This window comes from Sorex araneus, chromosome 2 (assembly GCF_027595985.1).
Source record: "Sorex araneus isolate mSorAra2 chromosome 2, mSorAra2.pri, whole genome shotgun sequence".
NCBI lineage: Eukaryota > Metazoa > Chordata > Mammalia > Eulipotyphla > Soricidae > Sorex > Sorex araneus.
The window spans coordinates 283,108,670-283,129,656 of NC_073303.1; the positions used below are offsets into that span (position 1 = coordinate 283,108,670).

Below are 20,987 nucleotides of genomic sequence, written 5' to 3' on the forward strand. Positions count from 1 at the left end.
TTTTAAATGTCAGCAATTTATTGAACATTTCCCTAACATTTGATACTGCCAGATGCTTAAATGGTACATGTAGCATTTTATTTGAAATAATTTTCTCTTTGAGAATAAATTAGAAAGAATATGATTATTGATACTCAACTTATTTGAATTATATAGAAATTTAAAAAATATTTGAATATGTAAGAACCAGTTAATATGACCTGATTAGAAATATTTCTGACTTAATTTTAAAAATTGATATTAAATTTTAATATCTAATAATTAAAAATTAAATTATATTTCTAACCTGTAAAAATTGAGAAAATAATACTTTGAGCCTTCTTGGCAAATCTTAATAGTCAGAATAGGAAGTTAAAGTTAAAAATCGTGATTGTCAAATTTTTATAATAAAGATTTCTCAGCTAATATGGTTTCATGAGGTAACATTAGAATTGAATTTTAACCTTCAGATTTCAAAACAACCTACTTAAAAGTTTAACAGTGAAAATACAATAAATTTATAAAAACTATGCCATTATCTTAAGAAGATATGAAATGAACTTCCATGGACTACTCCAATGAGAAATGATCTCAGACTTCAAAATGAAGCACAGTAAGTGTTAGTGGAAACTTGCATTGCCATGTAGGGCAATAGAAGGATTTAAGCAGGAACCTTCTCCTTTTTTTGTTTCACAAATTTTATTAATTGGCATAGATATTTAAATGTGCTGAAAAGAAAGTAGGTACTCAGTTGTAGATATATTGTCTATCATGTACAAGTATAAAATGCCTTTGGAAGTAAGGCTGTTTTTTAACTGAGCTGCAGCCTATATGTAAAAGATTGACAGTTATTGATAGAATCAAATATTGTCGTTCAAGACCTTAATTTTCATCAAGAAATAGAAGTGCAGATGGTTGCTTTTTCAAGGGCACACAGCTGGTCTGTGACAAAACTGAGGCACAAATCTTGACATTTAAAAAAAAAAATTGCTGTGAAAATTCCAAAAAATAAAATGTGGATTGATGAAATGCAACTTCAGTTTTATTTATTTTTCTTTTTAAGTGTTTGGAAATGTTTGTTAGTGGTAGAGAACACACTTTGCACATATGAAATCCTAGTGGGTTCCCAGCCTCGCCAATGGTTTCAAACAGTTTTAAAAATAGGCTTCTCGTCTATTAGTATTATTGGGAGGGGGAATATGACCGAGTAATTTCGCTTTTATATACCTTTAAAGAACATTTTGATGAAAAGACTAGTAGAAATCTGATTTGAAAGCAATGTAGAAGGGGCTGGAGGTGTGGTACCGGAGAGGCAGCGGGCCGGCGGCTGCTTGCATGTGCCCTGCCCTGGTTCAGCCCCTGGCACCACACAGCCCCGCTGTGCTTTGCCTGCTGCAGGCCTGGAGACCCCCCAGGTCCCTGTCACTGCAGGACCCACGCAGCCTCATCTTTGGGCCCTCAAGTTGAATGAACTGTCAGCCCGATTGGCCAGGGCAGAGGGGCCCTGGGCCTCCTGAGGACACTTGGAAAGTCTGAAGCAAAAGCCCAAACCAAAAAACTAGTATAACGTCTATACATCATGTAGCACAGCGGTTGGGCATTCGCCTTTCATGCAGCCGTCCTGGGTTCAATTCCTCCGCCCCTCTCGAAGAGCCCGGCAAGCTACCCGTGTGTATTGGATATGCCAAAAACAGTAACAATAAGTCTCTCAATGAGAGACGTTACTGGTGCCCGCTCAAACAAATCGATGAGCAACGGGATGACAGTGACAGTGACAGTGACATCATGTAGATTCTTCACAGAGGGCTGGGGGACTAGTGCAAAGGGATCGAGCCCGCAGTTTACTCCCTGGCATCATCGGGCCTCCCAGAGCACCCTAGGAATGACCCTGAGAGTTGTGCTGAGAGTCGGCCCTGCAACAGCTGTGTATGGTCCAAAACAACAACAACAACAACAACAACAATATAGTAAATCAGAACTCTTCAGAAAAAAGTTGAAACTCTAAAGAAGGTCTTAGTTTTTTTTTTTTAAGACCATAAAGCCAGTAACTATAAAAGGAATAAGAACAAGTCATCTATTCAGTGCTATTTAATTTTTTCTTTAGTTTTTAAAAATTGGGGAATTTTTGGCTTGTCTTTTGGGCCACACTCAGCAGTGATCAGGAGGTTCTCTCAGGAGGAGATGACGTAGGGCTGGGGAACCCAGCAGGTTGAGCTATTGCCCTGGTCCCTCCATGAAAAGAAGTTGGAGTGTGGGGTCAGAGCACTGGTACAGTAGGTAGAAGGCACTTGCCTTGCACTCCGCCAGCCTGATGCGACCCCCAGCACAACACACAGTCCCCTGAACACCGCCAGAATAGGCCAGTAGCAGACTGGGTATGGCCCCAAAGACAAAAAACAAAACTAAAAACATTGGAACGTATCGATATTATATAAAGTATATAACAACTAATCTTCGAAAATACTAGGAGCTAATTTCCTTTTTATCTATTTAGAGTCTGTTCTACTTCTGTAATAAAGTTCTCAGTCCAGCTTGACTTAATAAACTCTGCTGGCCTCTGGGTAAAGCTGTATTTGTAATATTTATACCTTAACTTTAAAAGCCCAGGAGTCCAGCTATTTACACAATGATTTTTTTTTTCTGCTTGCTGCTTAAAGATTTTTATAGATTATGGTTTACTTTGGAGGGAATAATTTTCCTTGTAGACACCAATCATGTAGAAAGTACCAATCATGTAATGGCATGTTTGTCCCTGTAGTTTTATGGAAAAGTGGCATATAATATATTTTGAAGTCAATTTTTTCTGAAAGACCTCTTTTCTGAGGCCATGCCCAATGAAAGCAAACCCTAATAAGACTTGGATTGCAGAAATGAGGTTACCAAGAATGTATGAGGAGGCTGAAAGGTCCAGTGGACTGGTGGCACTTGGTGGTGGGTGGGGTGTGGTAACACTGTACTGTTGGAACACAACCAGTTATACTCTCCGAAAGCCGCCTTTAAGAAAAAGAAAATTAAAAACAGAATAAATACTCCCTTCTGGAGGGAAATACTACTGTGCCTAGAGAACTGTGTAAAACTATATAGTTTCAAAACTGAGACTATGCTTCATAAAACCTAACATCATTCTAGCCCCTAAAATTTAACAAAGAGATCGATCATATTTATGTTACACATAAGAAGTGCAAACTTGTATATCTTGAGGTGGATTGTTAAGCTTCTTTCTGATAGGCTGCAGAGTTTAAGTTTGTGATATCTTGGGATTTTTCATGCATCTATAATATTATATATTTTTCTGAGGACCTATGAGAACTGCCAAAATAGTCTTCCATATAAAGTCATTTTCTCAAAGTGGCAGCTTCATGTCAAGCTCATTACTAGACGGATTACTAGTACCAGTCTTTCTCTCTTTTGTATGAAAAGTTAGAAAAGATGAATGAACTAGAAAAGTAAGTAAATAATAATAGAACCTTTTAAGTAATAAGTAAGACCAATAAGCTTTTTAGTAGTAGTAATAAAAATAATAAACTCTTTAGTAATAAGCAAGACCAATAATCTGAACCAGTTACATGCTTTGTTTAGTCATTGTTGAACCAGAAAACAGCCAGAAACAAAGGTGTATTATATAGTTTCTTAAAACTCTCTGTATAGATAGAAACTTTTGTTTTATTTACTTTTTTTTTTAGATAAAAACATTTTAGATAAAAAATGTTGATATAGGTTACAGATAAACTCAACTTCTGTCTGACCATAGAGTTTCTGTCATTTGATGAAAAGCGGGTGAGCCCGTGGAAGAAAGGTTTATTTGACTGATAATGGTTGATAATTCTTGGCACTAACTAGTGATTTCATTCTCTGTGGGAAATGTTTTTTTTGGTCTCAGGTTCTTATATGTATATCAACTTAAATTTTTAGGAACAGTTTATTAAGATGAGGAAAAATACTATGTTTAATATCTGTTGAGTGTCAATACAGAAAATGACAGTAGAGATATGCCCAAGTAAATATGTACCACTGAAATTTTATATACGGTGTATCTGAAATTCCTAATGTGTTTCAAAAAAAATTCAGATACATAAGAATTGGAATTAATTGTAAAAATGCATCTGCGTATAATATGTGAACAAAGCGCAATATATTTTTGACTTTAGGTTGTCAGCTTTAAGCTTGTTTCTTTAATTCCTGCTTTATTTTCATATCATGCTAGTCCTTTGCTTATTTTGCACATTTGCGTTTTCATTCTTTTACCACCTTTCCCTTATGTTTTAATCCTGCCCCATTTTTTCACATGACAGGAAAAAGCCCGATCATATCAGGTACCAAATGGCTTCCTTCCCTTTACCCTTGCCTTATTTCAATTTCCTCTTTGGCACGAGAAAGCTCATAATTAACCTGAATTTCAGTTGGATTACTTGCAATGGATATAAAGTCTCAAGTTTTAAATTGCAACGGAAAATATAAACCTCTTATTGGAAAAATGAAATTATACCTTTTCATTGCCTCTCGCTTCAATTTGTTTTAATTTAGGGGGAAAACCCCATTTAGTATGCTTAGCTACCCAGGACATATTTAGACCAATTAGCATAAGCTTTTCATAAAATTTAAATAGTAACTAAGAGTTAGTCCCTGTCGTAGTAACCATATTAGATATGTTGAAAGAAAACATTGTCAGTTCCTAGGCATTTTGTTTGTTTCCTCATTTTTCTTCCCCCCCCACCAGAAAATAATTAAATTGAATTTTATGTGAAAGAGCATGCATGTTCAGGTGCTTACTTTTTTAAAGATACACTTACTTGGCACCTCTCTGAATATGTGCACTTATCCATCAAATTTTAGTGATAAAATTTTTACAGATTTTCTATGAATTTAGAAGTTTGGTTCTGTGGTGCTGGCTGGGGCCTCTCACATTCAAGGCTAGGGGTCTCCTACTGAGCTCTATCCATCCAAGATGTAGGAGTTTTGGCTTTCACCCTTGTTCTTTTTTTTTTTTTTAATTCTTTTATTGATTCACCATGTTTCACCCTTGTTCTTGATCTTAAGTGCTGTTTTGAGATTAGTGGTCAAGCTTGGTAAAGGTACTTGATTTTATTTATTCCCCCATTTTGCCATCTGGAAGTTCTCACTGCTGTGACAATGTTAATATTATTTTAATTTGATATTTTTATCTAATTATATTTTGTTGAATTCAATTTGAGATAGAAAGTGATACCTCGATTTTCTTAATGCATCAATGAATTTTTCTTGCATCAGTGAATTTTTCTATTTTGATTTTATGAGTGTTTGAGTGTTACAGACTATGTTGTCTGCTTGAGTACTTCTCTGGGTTTTTCCCTTTTGATTTAATTTCACTTTATGAGCATCTTAAAATTGTAGGTAACTTGAGCTTAAAATGATAAAAGTTTGGAGCTGGAGCAATAGTACAGCAGGTAGGGCATTTGCCTTGCACGAGGCTGACCCGGGTTCAATTCCCAGCATCCCATATGGTCCCCCAAGCACTGCCAGGAGTAATTCCTGAGTGCATGAGCCAGGAGTGACCCCTGTGCATCGCTGGGTGTGACCCAAAAAGCAAAAAAAAAAAAATTATAAAAGTTTTTGTGATTCAGTAATTTATTACTGAATTTTCCCCTTTTTTTGGTGGAGGGTAATGTTGCAGGGATGGAACCCCAGTCTCCTTCATGCGACACGTGCACTTGCCCCTTGATCCACACCTCCACCCCCCATTTCAGCTTTCATTAGAATTGTTAATGATAGCCAGAATGTTCTATAGAGGCAAAAAGTATATATTCTGACTGGATTGGAATCTTGATTAATATAAATTGAGCCTAATTGGCTCTTTATTATATTTTAACGGCAGAGGAAATGGCTGTTATTATAAGACAGAAAATTCTTAGTAATTGAAATGACTTTTCTGCCTATGATACACTATTTGCTTTTATCGGTCTTAGGAGATGGAGTCAAATTTAGATGAATTTGTAGTGTCTTTTTAGAGTATACAAACAAGGGTACGAGAAAGTGACACTAGAAGTAGATGATGGCCCCGGTGGAAGCTGGGACCTAGAAGCAAACAGGTGGCACAGATAGATGACCAATAGATGGTGCTGGCGGGAGCTAGGACCAGGAAGTTAGCTCAAAGGATTATTAGGCTTTGAGTGTGGGAGACCCAAGTTCAGTCCCTGCTACCACATGGCCCTCAAGCCCCTCTATAGGCGCCCTCTGAGCACCCCTGGGAGTGGCTTCCAAGCACCAAGCCAGGAATGGCCCCTGAGCACTGTGGGGTGTGGATCCCCACACTAATGTGAGCATTAAAGTAAATAACCAAAGGAAATGATCTCTCACCAAAAAAACCCAGCGTTTCCCCTAGTATTTTATTATTCTTAGAGGCTATCATTTCCAGATGCCATAATTCAAAGTAAATAAAAAACATTTAAAAGTATGAAAAGTTTATATGACTAGATGGTTGTTTTTCCATGACGCAATAGAATTGTCCTTGTCATCAAATTATGTCTATCAGTATGCTATGAAACACAAGAATTTAAAAATACATTGTTTGTTCTACTTCAATTGATTTTTTTGGAAGTCACCTTTTATCCATGTCTGAGACTGTTTCCATTGCATGTCATCCCATGTGGCAGGGCTGCACCATTTTGTTTGTAGGTACTTCATTTAACATTTCTAACCGACTCTGTGTCCCAAAGCAAAGAAACCTGGAAGTTCTTCCTTTTCCAGCCTGCCTCTTGATGGTTACATTCAGAGGCAACCCACAAGGTTTTATCTAGATGCTTATTTAACAAATCTATTTTAATAGGAAAAGTTGATACCTTGTTAAATAGTAAGAAAAACCTAACAATCTCTCTAGAGTAAACGTAGAAAAAGCATCTCCTAATTATTTTCTCAGCTTTTGGAGAGTTAATTTTTAGAAGCAGAAATTCTAAATATGTCTGAATAAAATTTCTAATGCTTTTTATTTGTTATCAATGAAAAGGTAGAATCTCTATCTGCTAATAGATTAATAACTAATGTTTACAAAAGAAATCATCTGACATGAAACTAATTCTAAAACAATGACGTAAATGTTGTTTTCCCTTTCCTGGCTTGATGAGAATATTTGCTTCCTTTTATGAATGGCTTTTGGCTGTTTGGTTTTTTTTTTGTTTTGTTTTGTTTTTTAAATAAGTCATTAGGTCATTTTACTCTTTTTAATAAATTAGAATTAATGAATAAGCCACAAATAGTCTTTTCCAAAAAAGACGATTGCAAATTAATAATTTACCTAATGATTTTTAATGAGTGGAACAATATAAATAGTTGAGTGAATTATTTTTAGTAATATCTTTGATTTTCTGCTTTAAAGTATCTTCTATGAAAGTGAGGCCCACTTAATTGACAATTAGTGCTTGATATCAGTTATAAAAAATAATGAACTTTTTGTTTTGCTAATCAAATGCTTGCTGAATTACTTGTGGAAGGGTTGAAAATAGCACCATTCATTTCAATGTTTTACCATACTCAAAATGGCTAGTCTTTTTACATTATACATCTATCTCTATACTACAAGTAATTATTTTGCTGGAAAGCTTTGTTATGTTTGAGGAACCTCAAACTAAATTTCTCGTTTAAAACAATTATCATTTGGTGGTAGCATAAAGGATGTTAACATTTGTTGAGATATAAATTTCTGGCATAAAATAATCAAGATATAATTGTTTTTTATTTTCCTAATCTATGGTTTAAAAATGCTTGTTATTTATTTTCAGTAGTGATCTTACTGGCATCCATTTATATAAAGCAAAATAAAACAACACACTTTTCAAAACATAATTTCAATAAATTGATTTTCTAGTGCTTTCCCAAATATTTCAAACGATCACTGAGATAAATTATATTTGTGAAAACTTTTATCTATTTTTTTATTTATTTAGACGCTGGTTTTCAATACAGAACAATCAGTTGGTTTACCAGAAAAAGTTTAAGGTAAGTCTTTTATTAAATAACTTCTTGAGAGCCCCGTGAGTCTTCTGTTTGAGTTCTCTGTCTTGCTATTAGAGTTTATAAATGTGCATATGTGCAAGGTTAGTGTTGAGTAATTTTATTCTTGTGCTCACTTAGAAATGGAAAGCATCATTATTTGGTACTTGAATGCATAGTGCCTTCCAGGCCAAGGGGATCATACTTTGCCGACGGGAACCCTGGATTCTATTCTCAGCACCCTGTGGACCCCCGAACACCCCCTGCATTTGCCCTTTACCCCCCAAAAAAGAAGGACCCCACCCACGCACAACATACATCAAGATTCGAGTGTTTTTTTTTGTTTTTTTTTTTGCTTTTTGGGTCACACCTGGCGATGCACAGGGGTTACTCCTGGCTCTGCACTCAGGAATTACCCCTGGCGGTGCTCAGGGGACCATATGGGATGCTGGGATTTGAACCCAGGTCGGCCGCGTGCAAGGCAAACGCCCTACCCGCTGTGCTATCTCTCCAGCCCCATGATTCGAGATTTTGTGTTTTAAATTCTTTATTTTTTTTAACCCTGGCACTTGGCCTTTGGGCCTCTCATCCCTCCCCCCCACCCCACCATGGTACTCAGGGCTGCTCCAGCACACTGGCACGCTCACCACACTGTGTAGCCTGACATCCTTCATGAAGGGCATGAGCTCTAACCTCTGAGCCATCTCCCTGGCCCCTTATGCCTTAAATTTCAGTTCCTAACTTTGAGATGCACTTCTTGTGTTCTAGGGTTCTTTTGTTGTTTTTCTCCCTTTGCCTAGCTGTGTGAGAGGAATGACGGTGTTATATTCTATAGTAATAATTTTGAGGCTGAAAAGGGGAGGTGCTTTTTTTAAAGACTATTTCGACGGGTGTGACCCAAAAAGCAAAAAAAGAAAAAAACCTATTTCTTAAATCTCTGTGATTTATAAAGTTAGTCATCACTGAATTTTAGGTATACAGTGTTTCAGCATCGACCCCACCACCAGTATCCCCAGCCTGCCTGCTGGACAGGCACTTTGTGAAGTTTGGTTGTTGTGGTCCGGCTCTCATGCATTCAGTGTTGTTGGCTGTGGTCTGACCGTACAGCTGTAACCACTGCTCTGCATCTGAGGCCTTTGCCTCCTGCCCCACCCCCCCACCACCACCCCAATGACTTCCTGTTTCTTTTTTTTTTTTTTTCTTTTTGGGTCACACCCAGCGATGCTCAGGGGTTACTCCTGGCTTTGCACTCAGGAATTACTCCTGGCAGTGCTTGGGGGACCATATGGGATGCCGGGGATCAAACCCGGGTCAGCCGAGTGCAAGGCAAACACCCTACCCGCTGTGCTTGCTATTGCTCCGGCCCCTTCCTGTCTTTTTCTATTTGCTTCCCTCCCTTAATTTATTTCCCTCTCCTTTTACTTTGGGGTCAAGGAAAAGGGGGCTGTTTCTTTTTCAGAAATATTGCCTGTGGGTGGGAGACCTAGTATAGCAGGTAAGGTGGCCTGACCTGGGTAGAAACCGCATGCGGTCCCCAGAGCACAGAGCCAGGAGTGAGCCCTGAGTACTGCCAGACGTGACCTCCCAATTAACACCTTCAGGCCAAAGGTGTTAATTTAGTAGGAAGGTTAGAAATTACATTATAATGCACGTTTGAAGTGATTTAAATAGAAACCTCTAAGTTTGTTAATATGACTTATATATGTTTGCCTTCCTGACCCCTCTTTTATGAAAAGGTGAAGTTTCACTCACTAGAAGGGCATGTTGAGATTCCATGTGACTTCAGAACATTGAAAATGATTAGGGGCTGAGAGATCGCCGAAGGGCTGAGTCCGTGATCGAGGTGCGGAAGGCCCGGGTTTGATGCCCTGCGCGGCTCGGTCCCCTCCTTACTGGCAGGAGTGAGCCCCCAGCACCTCCAGCTACACACAGTCGTTAGAAAGAGAACCGCTGGTTAATCGGCCGTGCTGTTCACTTTGTGATTGGTAGATCCCGTCGTATATTTTAGATGTTCACTTTACTCTTGAGATACTGGATTGTGTGCAGTGTGGAATTTTTTTCTTCCTAGGTTACCTGTGTGACCAGGTTTTTTCCCACACAAGCCCTTTATTTTAGTGATCCCACAGTTTTTTCCACCTTGTGTGGAGCACTCTGAGCAGTGCTCAGGGGCGACTCCTAGCTCAGTGCTTGGGGGTCACACCCAGGGGTGTTCCATAAACCGCATCGTGCCACAGACCAAACTGAGCCGCTTCCGTGCAAAGTTTGTGTTGAGCCCATGAACTTCTCCTACAACCCTAATGTATTTGGTCTGGAGCTTGTGTTTTTATTAAGTACTAGCTCCCCGTGGCGTATTCGATATGTCAGAAGCAGTAACAACAAATCTTACCATGGAGACATTACTGGTGCCCGCTCGGGCAAATCAATGAACAACGGGACGGCAGTGCTACAGTGCAGTGCTACTGGGAAGTAATAAAATCTTATATTCTCTTAGTGATTTTAAGAAGTATGTAGCTTCTTTTCTTGTGAATAATAAAAATGTAACGCTCAGTCCAATGGGAGCTGTTTTAGTAGAAAGTAGCTTGCATTATATATGAGTGGTGACCAGGAGAATATTGACTATGAAAGAAAATAGAAAAATAAAATAGCTGTAAGCTAGCAAAGTAGTAGATTCTGAGTATGCACTCTTTAACTACCAGGAGTTCAGTTAAGCCCTGTATATAAACCATCTTGTGTACTATTTTATAATAATTTTCTGAATCAAAACCAAAACTCTCCAGGTGATTTTTTTTCCTCCCCCAACCAGACAGGAAATTTTTTTTTTCTTTTTGTGTCACACTCAGGGATTACTCCTGGCTTTGCTCTCAGGAATCACTCCTGGCGGTGCTCGGGGGACCATATGGGATGCTGGGAACTGAACCCGGGTGGGCCCCGTGCAAGGCAAACTCCCTACCTGCTGTACCATCGCTCCAGCCCTCAGGAATCATTTTTAAGTGTGTTCGTCTCTAAAGTCTAGCTTGACCCGTGTACACGGCGTTTTGTGTCCGCGTTGCAGGACAACCCCACGGTGGTGGTGGAGGATCTCCGGCTCTGCACCGTGAAGCACTGTGAGGACGTGGAGCGGCGCTTTTGCTTTGAGGTCGTCTCGCCAACAAAGTGAGTGGTGCTGCAGAACTCTCGGGAGGGTGATTTGGGTTTCACCTGTGCTTGTTTGTGCCCGTGAGGAAAGGGTGTTTCTTTACAAAAGAATATTTTTCCGGTCCTTATTCCAGTATGGCTGTCAGTTACTTCAGTATCATATTCCTATTATAATGTAAAAATGATGGATGTGGCCTTGTTTAAGCCGTTGTGGTGGTGGACTAAAGTCATGTATCAGATCAGTTTCCTTGATCATTGTCCCTATATTTATATTCCTAAGAGGAATATAAATTCCTCTTAGCACTGTAGCACTGTTGTCCTGTCCAGTTGTTCATCGATTTGCTCGAGCGGGCACCAGTAACGTCTCCATTGTGAGACTTGTTACTGTTTTTGGCATATCAAATATGCACGGGTAGCTCTCCAGGCTCTGCTGTGCGGTGGAATTCTCTCAGTAGCTTGCTGGGCTCTCTGAGAGGGAGGGAGGAATCGAACCCGGATCGTCCCCATGCAAGGCAAACGCCCTACCCGCTGTGCTATCGCTCCAGCCCCATATTCCTCTTAATTAAAAAAAAGAAAAAGCTTTATCTTTATGAGAGAAATGTAAAGTTTTGGTTTGGGGGCCACACCTGGGGTCTCCTGCAGTACTTGGGGAGGGACCATGTTATTCCCATGATTGCACCTGGGCCTCCTGTGCAGACCATGTGCTCGGTCTGGTAAGCTATCGTCTCTCCCCTAAAGTTTGTTTTTCCACGGATTACTTGCTTCCAGTAGGCAGATAAATTTTATTACTACCTTGATTTCTTGATGAAACACACCATTAGAAAAACTAATATTTTAATTATACTATTAGATTGAAAATATGGATTAAAATGACCATTATTGATTATTGTTACCGATTCTTTTTTTTCCGAGTCATATCTCTAGTGAGCAGAGGCCCTGACTTGGGAATTGCTCCCAGTGAGTGCTCGAGGGAGCCACATGCAAGCAAGGACTCACCCCTGAACGTCTGGCTCTTTGGGTCATTATTATCCTTTTTTTTTTTTTTTTGGTTAATTGGTGTCTCAGAGAAGGCTGTTATTTTCTTTTAGAAGCTGCATGCTTCAGGCAGATTCTGAAAAGTTGCGCCAGGCCTGGATTAAGGCTGTTCAGACCAGTATAGCTACTGCGTATCGAGAGAAGGGAGACGAGTCAGAGGTGAGTAACAGCCTGAAGGCAGAAGAGTTTCACTTGACTTACTCCGTTGTCTGCTTAGAAAATTGTGCTTATGGAATGGGTTTATTTCTTCTGAATTGGATTTTACTTTTAAAATATAGCACTGTAGCACTGTCGTCTGTTGCTCATCGATTTGCTCGAGTGGACACCAGTAACATCTCCACTGTGAGACTTATTACTGTTTTTGGCACATCGAATACGCCACGGGTAGCTTGCCAAGGCTCTGCCGTGCGGGTGGGATACTCTCGGTAGCTTGCCGGGCTGTCCGAGAGGGATGGAGGAATCGAACCCAGGTCAGCCGCATGCAAGGCGAACGCCCTACCCACTGTGCTGTCGCTCCAGCCCACATTAAAATATAGATTTAGTTTATCTTTTAGTTTTGCTTTTGCCTGTAGTTTTATTGAAATAGTTGTATGCATGTTGTATTAAATATTTGAATACATTTTTTGAATTGACGTGTTTGGAAACATATCAGGTATCCTGATGTATTTCTCCCCAAATGTTGTATTATTCTAATTAACAAATATTAATGGTACTTAGTTGAAACTGGTGAATAAGGGGATGGGGAAATGAAAGCTGATTGTCTCCTTGGAAATGTTATACTTAATGTAGAATCTTGAGTAAGAGTCTAGCTTTTGCTTCACAACGAGTTTACAAACTATTTGAGCAAGATCATGAGTAAGTCTTGAGAAATGAAACTCAGTCATTTTCTCTGGGAGCTTCTGAAAGCAAGGAATTTATGAATTTATGCATGTCTGGAAGTATCTGTTCTGTTTTCATGTATGCTTTATCATTTGGCTTGGTATGGAATTTTTTTTTATTGATAGCTATCCTTAAGAATTTTATTTAATTAACTATCTTTTTTGTTGTTGTTGTGGAGGTTGGGCACAACTGGTGGTACCTGGGAACTATTCTGGACCTGATACCTGGGGACTCTGTAGTGCAAGATATCAAACCCACAATCTGTTGGACTGTCTCCCTGCTCCTCCTTAAGAATTTTAATAGCATTGCTATTCAGATTTTTATTACTGATCTTGGTGTTCTTCCTCTCCCATTTTCTGGTTTTCCTTTTGTGGAATTTCTGGACTGGTCTTAAAGTTTTCCTCTGTTTATTTTTTTATTTTTTTATTTTTTTATTTTTTGGTCACACCCAGCGATGCACAGGACTTACTCCTGGCTCATGCACTCAGGAATTACTCCTGATGGTGCTCAGAGGACCATATGGGGTGCTGGGAATCGAACCCAGGTTGGCTGCGTGCAAGGCAAAATACCCTACCCACTGTGCTGTCACTCTAGCCCTTATTATTGGGTTTTACTCTTACTTTGTAGAAGTTTTTTTTTTTCCTGGAAGATTAACTGAAAAAAAAATTTTTTTTTTGTTTTCGTAGGACAGGGCATTCCCCATTAGTGCTTGGGCCACCAGGAATTCACCAGTGGTGCTCATGAAGCCACAAGATGCTGGGGACCGAACCAGGGCCAGATCAGCACTTAGCTCCAGCCATTCGGGGGCTCTGGGCTAATCTTCTGAACCTCATTCCCAGTTCACTTTCTGAGCCTTCTGTTGAATATTTCTGTTTGGCTAGCACATACTTAATTTACAAGAGTTTCTTTTTGTTTACTTCCATTTTGTATAAACACAGAGTGTTCCTGCATGTAAGCGGGCTCTTTTTCCATGAGCACAGGGTTAGAGCTGCACTTCGCAGCCTCACCCACCCATTTTGTAACTCTGGGTGCATAAAATAAATCCCAGAGCTGAGGTGGCATGCTACTACAACAAGGGCCTAGGTATCATTGGGACCTGGGTATTACATTAAAAAGCTTCCCAGGGTACAGTAGGTAAGGTACTTGCCTTGCATGTGGCAGAGCCAGGTCTGGTCCCCAGCATCCCGTATGGTGCCTCGGCCCACCAGGAGTGACTCCTGAGTACAGAGCCAGGAATAAGCCCTGAGCGCTGCTGGATGCAAACCCCCCTCCAAATTAGAATAATCCCCCACCCCCCAAATAAAAAGCCTCCCAGGTACTTTTTCCGGCCATTCATTCTCTCTCTCTCTCTCTCTCTCTCTCTCTCTCTCTCTCTCTCTCTCTCTCTCCCCCTCCCCCTCTCCCTTCTCTCTCTCTCTCTCTCTCTCTCTCCTTGTTGGGAGGCTGTCGTTGTGAGCTTTGCCATGTTTGAACGAGCAGAGTCGAGGCCTTGGCCAGTCTGATTCTGCAGAGTAGACTCGCCTACCTGTCTCATGCTTTTTGGAGTCAGGGAATGGCCGTTAGCTCACTTGCCGGGTCTCAGTGTATGTGTATATGTACATTTACACCAGTACCCGCTGCCTCTCAGGAAGAGCCCATCCCTCAACTCTGTAGTTTTCCTCCCCAGAGAGTGAAATATAACTCACGTCTGTTACCTGCCACCACTTCCCTCTTACTGCCTCAGGTTTTGGCAACTCCCCCCACCGACCCAGGTGCCTTCTCTGGGCAGCCTCCTCACCCCCCCCCTCCCCCCCGCCCTGGATCCAGCAGCCTGCACAGGTCTCTCTTGGCTGAGGTCCTGAGCCTCACCTAGCTCAGTTCTTCCTCTTTATGATATCCGTACACTGTCTTACTGGGCCTCACCTCACCTCCCTCACCTCGCCTCACCTCCCTCACTTCGCTTCGCCTCACCTCACCTCACCTCACCTCACCTCACCTCACCTCACCTCACCTCACCTCACCTCACCTCACCTCCCTCACCTCACCTCACCTCCCTCACCTCGCCTCACCTCCCTCACCTCGCCTCACCTCCCTCACCTCGCCTCACCTTCCCTCACCATGCCTCACCTCAGTGCATTTTGCCTCACCTCCTGACTACTAATTGGATTTTCAAAAAGGGCAAGGCAGAGCCCAGAATTAGATTTGTAAAGATTTTGTGCTAAATTCCTGACTAATCTTTTTTTTCTTTTTGGGTCACACCCGGCGATGCACAGGGGTTACTCCTGGCTCATGCACTCAGGAATTACTCCTGGCGGTGCTCAGGGGACCATATGGGATGCTGGGAATCGAACCTGGTTGGCTGTGTGCAAGGCAGAAGCCCTACCGCTATGCTATTGTTCTAACCCCCCTGACTAAATCTTACAGTTTAAGTGTTTTTGGTTGTTTTGGTGAAGAAAGACAGTTTTTATTAAAATTTACAGAGAAGGTTATGAGGGAACAGAGAGAGTAGTGTGTGTTCAGAAGAAAACACAGGCTTTTTTTTTTTTTTTTCCGCTTTTTGGGTCACACCCAGCGTTGCTCAGGGGTTACGTTACTCCTGGCTCTGCACTCAGGAATTACTCCTGGCGGTGCTCAGGGGACCATATGGGATGCTGGGGATTGAACCCAGGTGGGCCTCATGCAAGGCAAACTCCCTACCCACTGTGCTATCACTCTGGCCCCAATACAGGCTTTTTTCAGAGTGGAAATAAGTAAGCAAAGAAACATAAAGCAGGGAAAGATGCATGTTCATGGGAGAAGAGCAGGTGTTGAAGAGATATGGTTTAAGTGTGTTTTTTTTTGTTTTATTTTTTTTTGCTTTTCAGGTCACACCCAGCGATGCACAGGGGCTACTCCTAGCTCTTCTGCACTCAGGATTTACCCCTGGCGGTGCTCAGGGGACCATATGGGATGCTGGGAATCGAACCCGGGTTGGGTGCATGCAAGGCAAACGCTCTACCCGCTATGCTATTGCTCCAGCCCCGGTTTAAGTGTTTTTTAACCTGAAGTGTTTAAGACCTATCTTTACTTGCTTAGGGTTCCCCAGCTGCTTCTTTGTATTTGTTCATAAATTGAGATTTTGCCATACATTTAAATATATTTTTGCTTATCTCCCAGTTTGCCTTTATTCCTAGTTTCCTAATAGCCTCTGAGGTTTTAGCCATTCCGTTGTTGATCCCCTCTGTAAGGGTAATCATACAATTCTTTAGTAAAAGGCCAAACCAATTCCAGGTCCTTTCTTGCATGAATTGAAACAACTGCTTGCATTTCATTGGATACCTTGGGGAAACTTGGTATCAAATTAATTATTTTATTCTCGAGTTTTATAATCTTGTTTCTTCTTCCTTTGTCTCTCATATTACATGCTTAAGTAGTATCTCCTTGGCTTTGCCTCCTGCTTGTACATAAGTTATGTTTATTTATACATACACATATATGTGTATGTATTTGCACACAATGTAAATATGCATGATTTTTTAAGGTTTTTTTTTTTTTTTGCTTTTGGGTCACACCCGGCGATGCTCAGGGGTTACTCCTGGCTCTGCACTCAGGAATTACCCCTGGCAGTGCTCAGGGGACCATATGGGATGCTGGGAATTGAACCTGGGTAGGCCACGTGCAAGGCAAACACCCTACCCGCTGTGCTATTGCTCCAGCCCCAATTTTTAAGGTTTTTAATAGCTTCTCTTCACTCACAAAACTAAAATCCAGTGGATGGAGGCAGCTTCGTCGAGGATATTCGAGGTTCTGATGACCTTTGAAAACATTGACAGCTGTTCCAGGTTCAAATGCCTGGAACAGGGCCTGACTTCCGTTCCCAGAAGGCTCTCACTTCTTTAAGGAGAAGCTTGAGTTTGGTGCATGTAGTGTGCAGCATAGTATTACAACATTAAAAAAAAAAAATTTTTTTTTTAATTCTTTTAGAAGCTGGATAAGAAGTCATCTCCATCCACAGGAAGCCTCGACTCCGGAAATGAGTCTAAAGACAAATTATTGAAAGGCGAAAGTGCGCTGCAGCGAGTCCAGTGTATCCCTGGCAATGCCAGCTGCTGCGACTGTGGCCTGGCCGACCCGAGGTGGGCCAGCATCAACCTGGGCATCACCCTGTGCATCGAGTGTTCCGGGATTCATCGGTGGGTACCTGCCCAGAGAGAGCGACAGCGCTGGGATGTGCTCTTGGCGGGAATTGCCATGTACGCTGGTTCGGGCCTCGCTCCCTAAACTCTGGGCTGCAACCGTGCACGGGGGTTTACCTAACCGAATGTGGGGGTTAGGAGAAATCTTAAAAATTTTGTTTTAAAGGGGGATAGAGGGGTGGCATAGAGATTAGCCAAGCACTGCCCAGCTCTTGTTGATTCCTCAGTGCCACGTAGCTGTGCATAGCCAGATGTATCCTGGTGCCCCTGAGCCCTGAGCTCAGGGTTCTGAGGATTCCAGATGCCATGGGTCTGGGCACAGCCCCTCAGCGGACCCTCTCTCAGCCTCACTCCCAGTCTCCCGAGTATCACTCGAGGTAGCCCCTGGGCCCCTGAGTATTGCTTGGGAGCACCCCCCCCCCCCCACACACACACACCTTGCCGCACACACATTTTGCTGTTGACATAAAATAGATTTCTTTATGATTTATTATAAGCAAGTGTTTGTTTTGAGCACCTCGCTATATTTCTGTATACCTAAGTTCACCTAAAAATTTCTTGGACAAAAAGGGGTCCCGAGTAGGAAGAGTTTAAGAAGCCCCGGGTTAGAGGATCTCTCACACTTGCCTGGTTAGACTGCTAGTCAGTGCGTTTGTTTCTTTTTCGTAGTGGATGAAATTCTGGTTTTGTAAAGTCCTTTCATTATTTGGGGTGGGCGGGCCACTGCCAGCTATGCTCAGGGCTTACTCCTGGCTCTGTGCTCAAGAACCACTCCTGGTGGGGCTTGGGGGACCAAATCGGGTGCCAGGGATTGAACCCGGGTTGGCTATATACAAGGCACGTGCCCTACCTGCTATAGTATCTCTCCAGCTCCCTGTAACCTGTCTTAGAGTCGCACCACTCATTAACCGGAGTATAGGTCCCTACTCACAGGTATATTTGAAAGCTATGTTAGTTACTATATTTGTTATAGTAAGGGAAAACTGACTTGAATCAGTATACACGGAGTAGTATATCATTACCAAGAGAGCAATGGCTTTATAGTTTTATCTATCAATGTAACCTTTCCCCTCCTCCCCCACTTAGGAGTCTCGGAGTTCATTTTTCGAAAGTGCGGTCATTAACTTTAGACACCTGGGAGCCAGAACTGCTAAAGGTAAGTTAAATATTGGTTTCAAAATATATCATATATCATATTTCCACAACAAAATCAGGGGTTTATATACTTGGTTTACAAACGTGTAAGTTGCTCAGTGCTCACAGTGAACTAAATTGGTTTGGTACATATCTAAGAGCCTCCAATGCATCACCATTGGAATGGGCGAGTAAAGAGAGGCTTCTAAAATCTCAGGGCTAGGACGAATGGAGACGTTACCGAGACTGCTCGAGAAATTTGATCAACGGGATGATGATGATGATGATGATGATGATGATGATGGTGATGACATATCTAAGGGTGTTTTGTCACATCTGATGCTTCCAAAATTGCTATTTGTGTAGCTCTCTCACTTTTTGGGAGGTTGTGGGGGGAGGTGGTGTTTGGGTCATACCTGGTGGTTCCCAGGGGCCACTCCTGGCTTGGGGTCTGGGGACTGCTCCCTCCAGTTGTCAGGGGACCTGTGGTGCTGCAGATTGAACCCTGTCCTCACATGCAAGGCCTGTGACCAGCCCTGGGAACTTTCTTAGTCGTCCCTAAGTTAGTTGACTTTATAAGAAGATCAATGTTCCTAAATTCTTATGTTTTCTGCAGTATTTTAGGTTCTGGTCCTTAAATTAATCTCTTCTGATTATATTGATGTTTGCTAAAGAATGAGTCCTATAGCTCTAGTAAGCCTCACAGTGACTGGCCTAGCATGCTGCTGCGTGGGGTATTCTAGCATTGCAAATTTGCACATTTACTCTTGTCGGGAAAACAGTTATCAAGTTAAGACTCTTCCCCCTACTGTGTCCATAAAAGGATTCATGTCTATAAAAATTAGAATTTGATCACAGCTAGGTTCCTGATAAGATTCATAAAATTCATAACAATGAACAATACGCTGCCTTTAATTCTCACCATTTCATGAACATGTAAAAAATATATTTACTAAAGTTTGTAATATATTCTGCATTTGTTTCTGCATGGAGTATGTTCTTATGTGTTTGTGGGGTTTTTTAAAAGCCTTTTTATTTTTTTAATGGAGTCACTGTGAGATATACAAGTTACAAAGCTGTTCATGACCAGGTTTCTGTCATACAATGACCCAACACCCATCCCTCCACCAGTGTCCATTTCCCACCACCAATGACCCAAGTTTCCCTGCCGCCACCCCCCCCTCTCTCCTTCACACTCCCTCTCTTCCCTCTCCCCCTCTCCTCTCTCTCTCTCTCTCTCTTTCCCTCCCTTCCTCCCTCCCCCCTCCTTCTTGGCACTATGGTCTTCGACAAATATACTGAGAGGTTATCATGTTTTTTCCGTTACCTACTTTCAGCACACAGTTCCTATCCTGAGTGATCATTTCCAACTATCTTTGTCATAATGTTCCCTTCTCTATCCCAGTTGCCTTCTCTCCTAGCACTTGGGGCAAATGAGTTAGAAGGAGAAGGACAGACATAGAATGATTGTGCTCATTTACGGAATGTTAAAAAAAAACAACATAATATGAAACTAATACCCAAAGTCGGTAGAACAAGGACAAGGAGGATTAGTCTGTGGTTGGAAGTGTTTGTGTTTTAATTTCAATCTACAGATAAACTGGTGATTCTATCAGTTATATGAGGTTAAACGTTTCATATATATTGATAATGCTAATGTAGAATGCTGTTTAGATTTATTAGTTATAAATTTTAAGGAGAAGGTGGAAGATGAGGGGTGGAAATTAATTCTGTGTCAACATTTCGTATTGTTGTGGACCCAAGAGATTTAACAGAAGTTTTGGTTGAAATGTCGTTTGTATCAGACAGCACTCCTGTGTGCCACGGGAAAGGGAACATGATGCTGGCATGTGGCTTAGTGATAGAGCACTTGCATGTGTGAGACCCTGGGTTTGATTTCTGGCGCTGCACTCGCCCTCGCTCCCCCTCAAAAAAGAAAAGAAATATGACCAAAGCTTGTAACCAAAATATTTTGAAGTATTCCTATATCGAGATAAGGAGACAATCTCTTGCTTTGTTTCTGATTATCTAAAACTTCACCTCCATCACCTAAAGTAGCTTCTTTTCCTTTCTATGGCTCATTTACTAGGGTCCTAGAAACACTCAGTAGCATTGTGCCAGCTGTAAAGTAGGAATAGGAGAGTAGTGGAAGGTTGGGGTGGCGATGCCTTCTCCTTGGTGTCATCTTCTAGGGGAGAGTGATGCCACGGTGATGTCCCAGCCCTTGTCTCGTTTTGCTCTTGACTTCTTTGCCAGGTAGCGGTTGAAGAACCTGCAGAAGGAACTTCCTAGTCTTGCATTAAGGACTTTGACAGTATTTTTAGGAACTAATAACTTGTCTTTCTTTTTTGCCTTTCAAATAGCTTATGTGTGAGTTGGGGAATGATGTTATCAATCGAGTTTATGAAGCTAAAGTGGAAAAGATGGGAATAAGGAAACCACAACCAGGACAAAGGTATTTCAGTCGCCCTTTTCTCACCCAGTCGGGAATCTAACCATCGTTTTGTTTCTTATATGTAAGACTTTAAGGAAAGTCATTGTCGCTCCTGCTAAAATGTGGCTCTTTCTTGGATATGGTATATAATTATGTTTTATTGAGTAGATAATTAGCTATAGACTCCAGATGGCAGAATCTTGAAGGGTAAGGCCCCAACCGAAGACTGTAAAAAGCCTTAGCAGTTTAGTTAGATCAGAGAATCATCTGTTTAT

General features: G+C 41.4%; 1 protein-coding gene across 9 annotated transcripts in view; it reads left to right on the forward strand.

The window, feature by feature from the left end:
• Positions 1 to 20,987, forward strand: part of ACAP2 (ArfGAP with coiled-coil, ankyrin repeat and PH domains 2) — a 133,119-nt gene that overhangs the window by 93,337 nt on the left and 18,795 nt on the right. For 6 of the 9 annotated variants that reach the window (XM_055128866.1, XM_055128870.1, XM_055128871.1 and 3 more), the window contains 7 exons: positions 4,272 to 4,292; positions 7,896 to 7,947; positions 10,994 to 11,094; positions 12,165 to 12,270; positions 16,933 to 17,141; positions 18,231 to 18,300; positions 20,642 to 20,733. In XM_055128866.1, coding sequence (XP_054984841.1) covers positions 4,272 to 4,292; positions 7,896 to 7,947; positions 10,994 to 11,094; positions 12,165 to 12,270; positions 16,933 to 17,141; positions 18,231 to 18,300; positions 20,642 to 20,733 — 651 coding nt within the window. The remainder of the gene's footprint in view (positions 1 to 4,271; positions 4,293 to 7,895; positions 7,948 to 10,993; positions 11,095 to 12,164; positions 12,271 to 16,932; positions 17,142 to 18,230; positions 18,301 to 20,641; positions 20,734 to 20,987) is intronic. The other 3 variants (XM_055128868.1, XM_055128869.1, XM_004602983.3) reach the window with 1 other exon arrangement.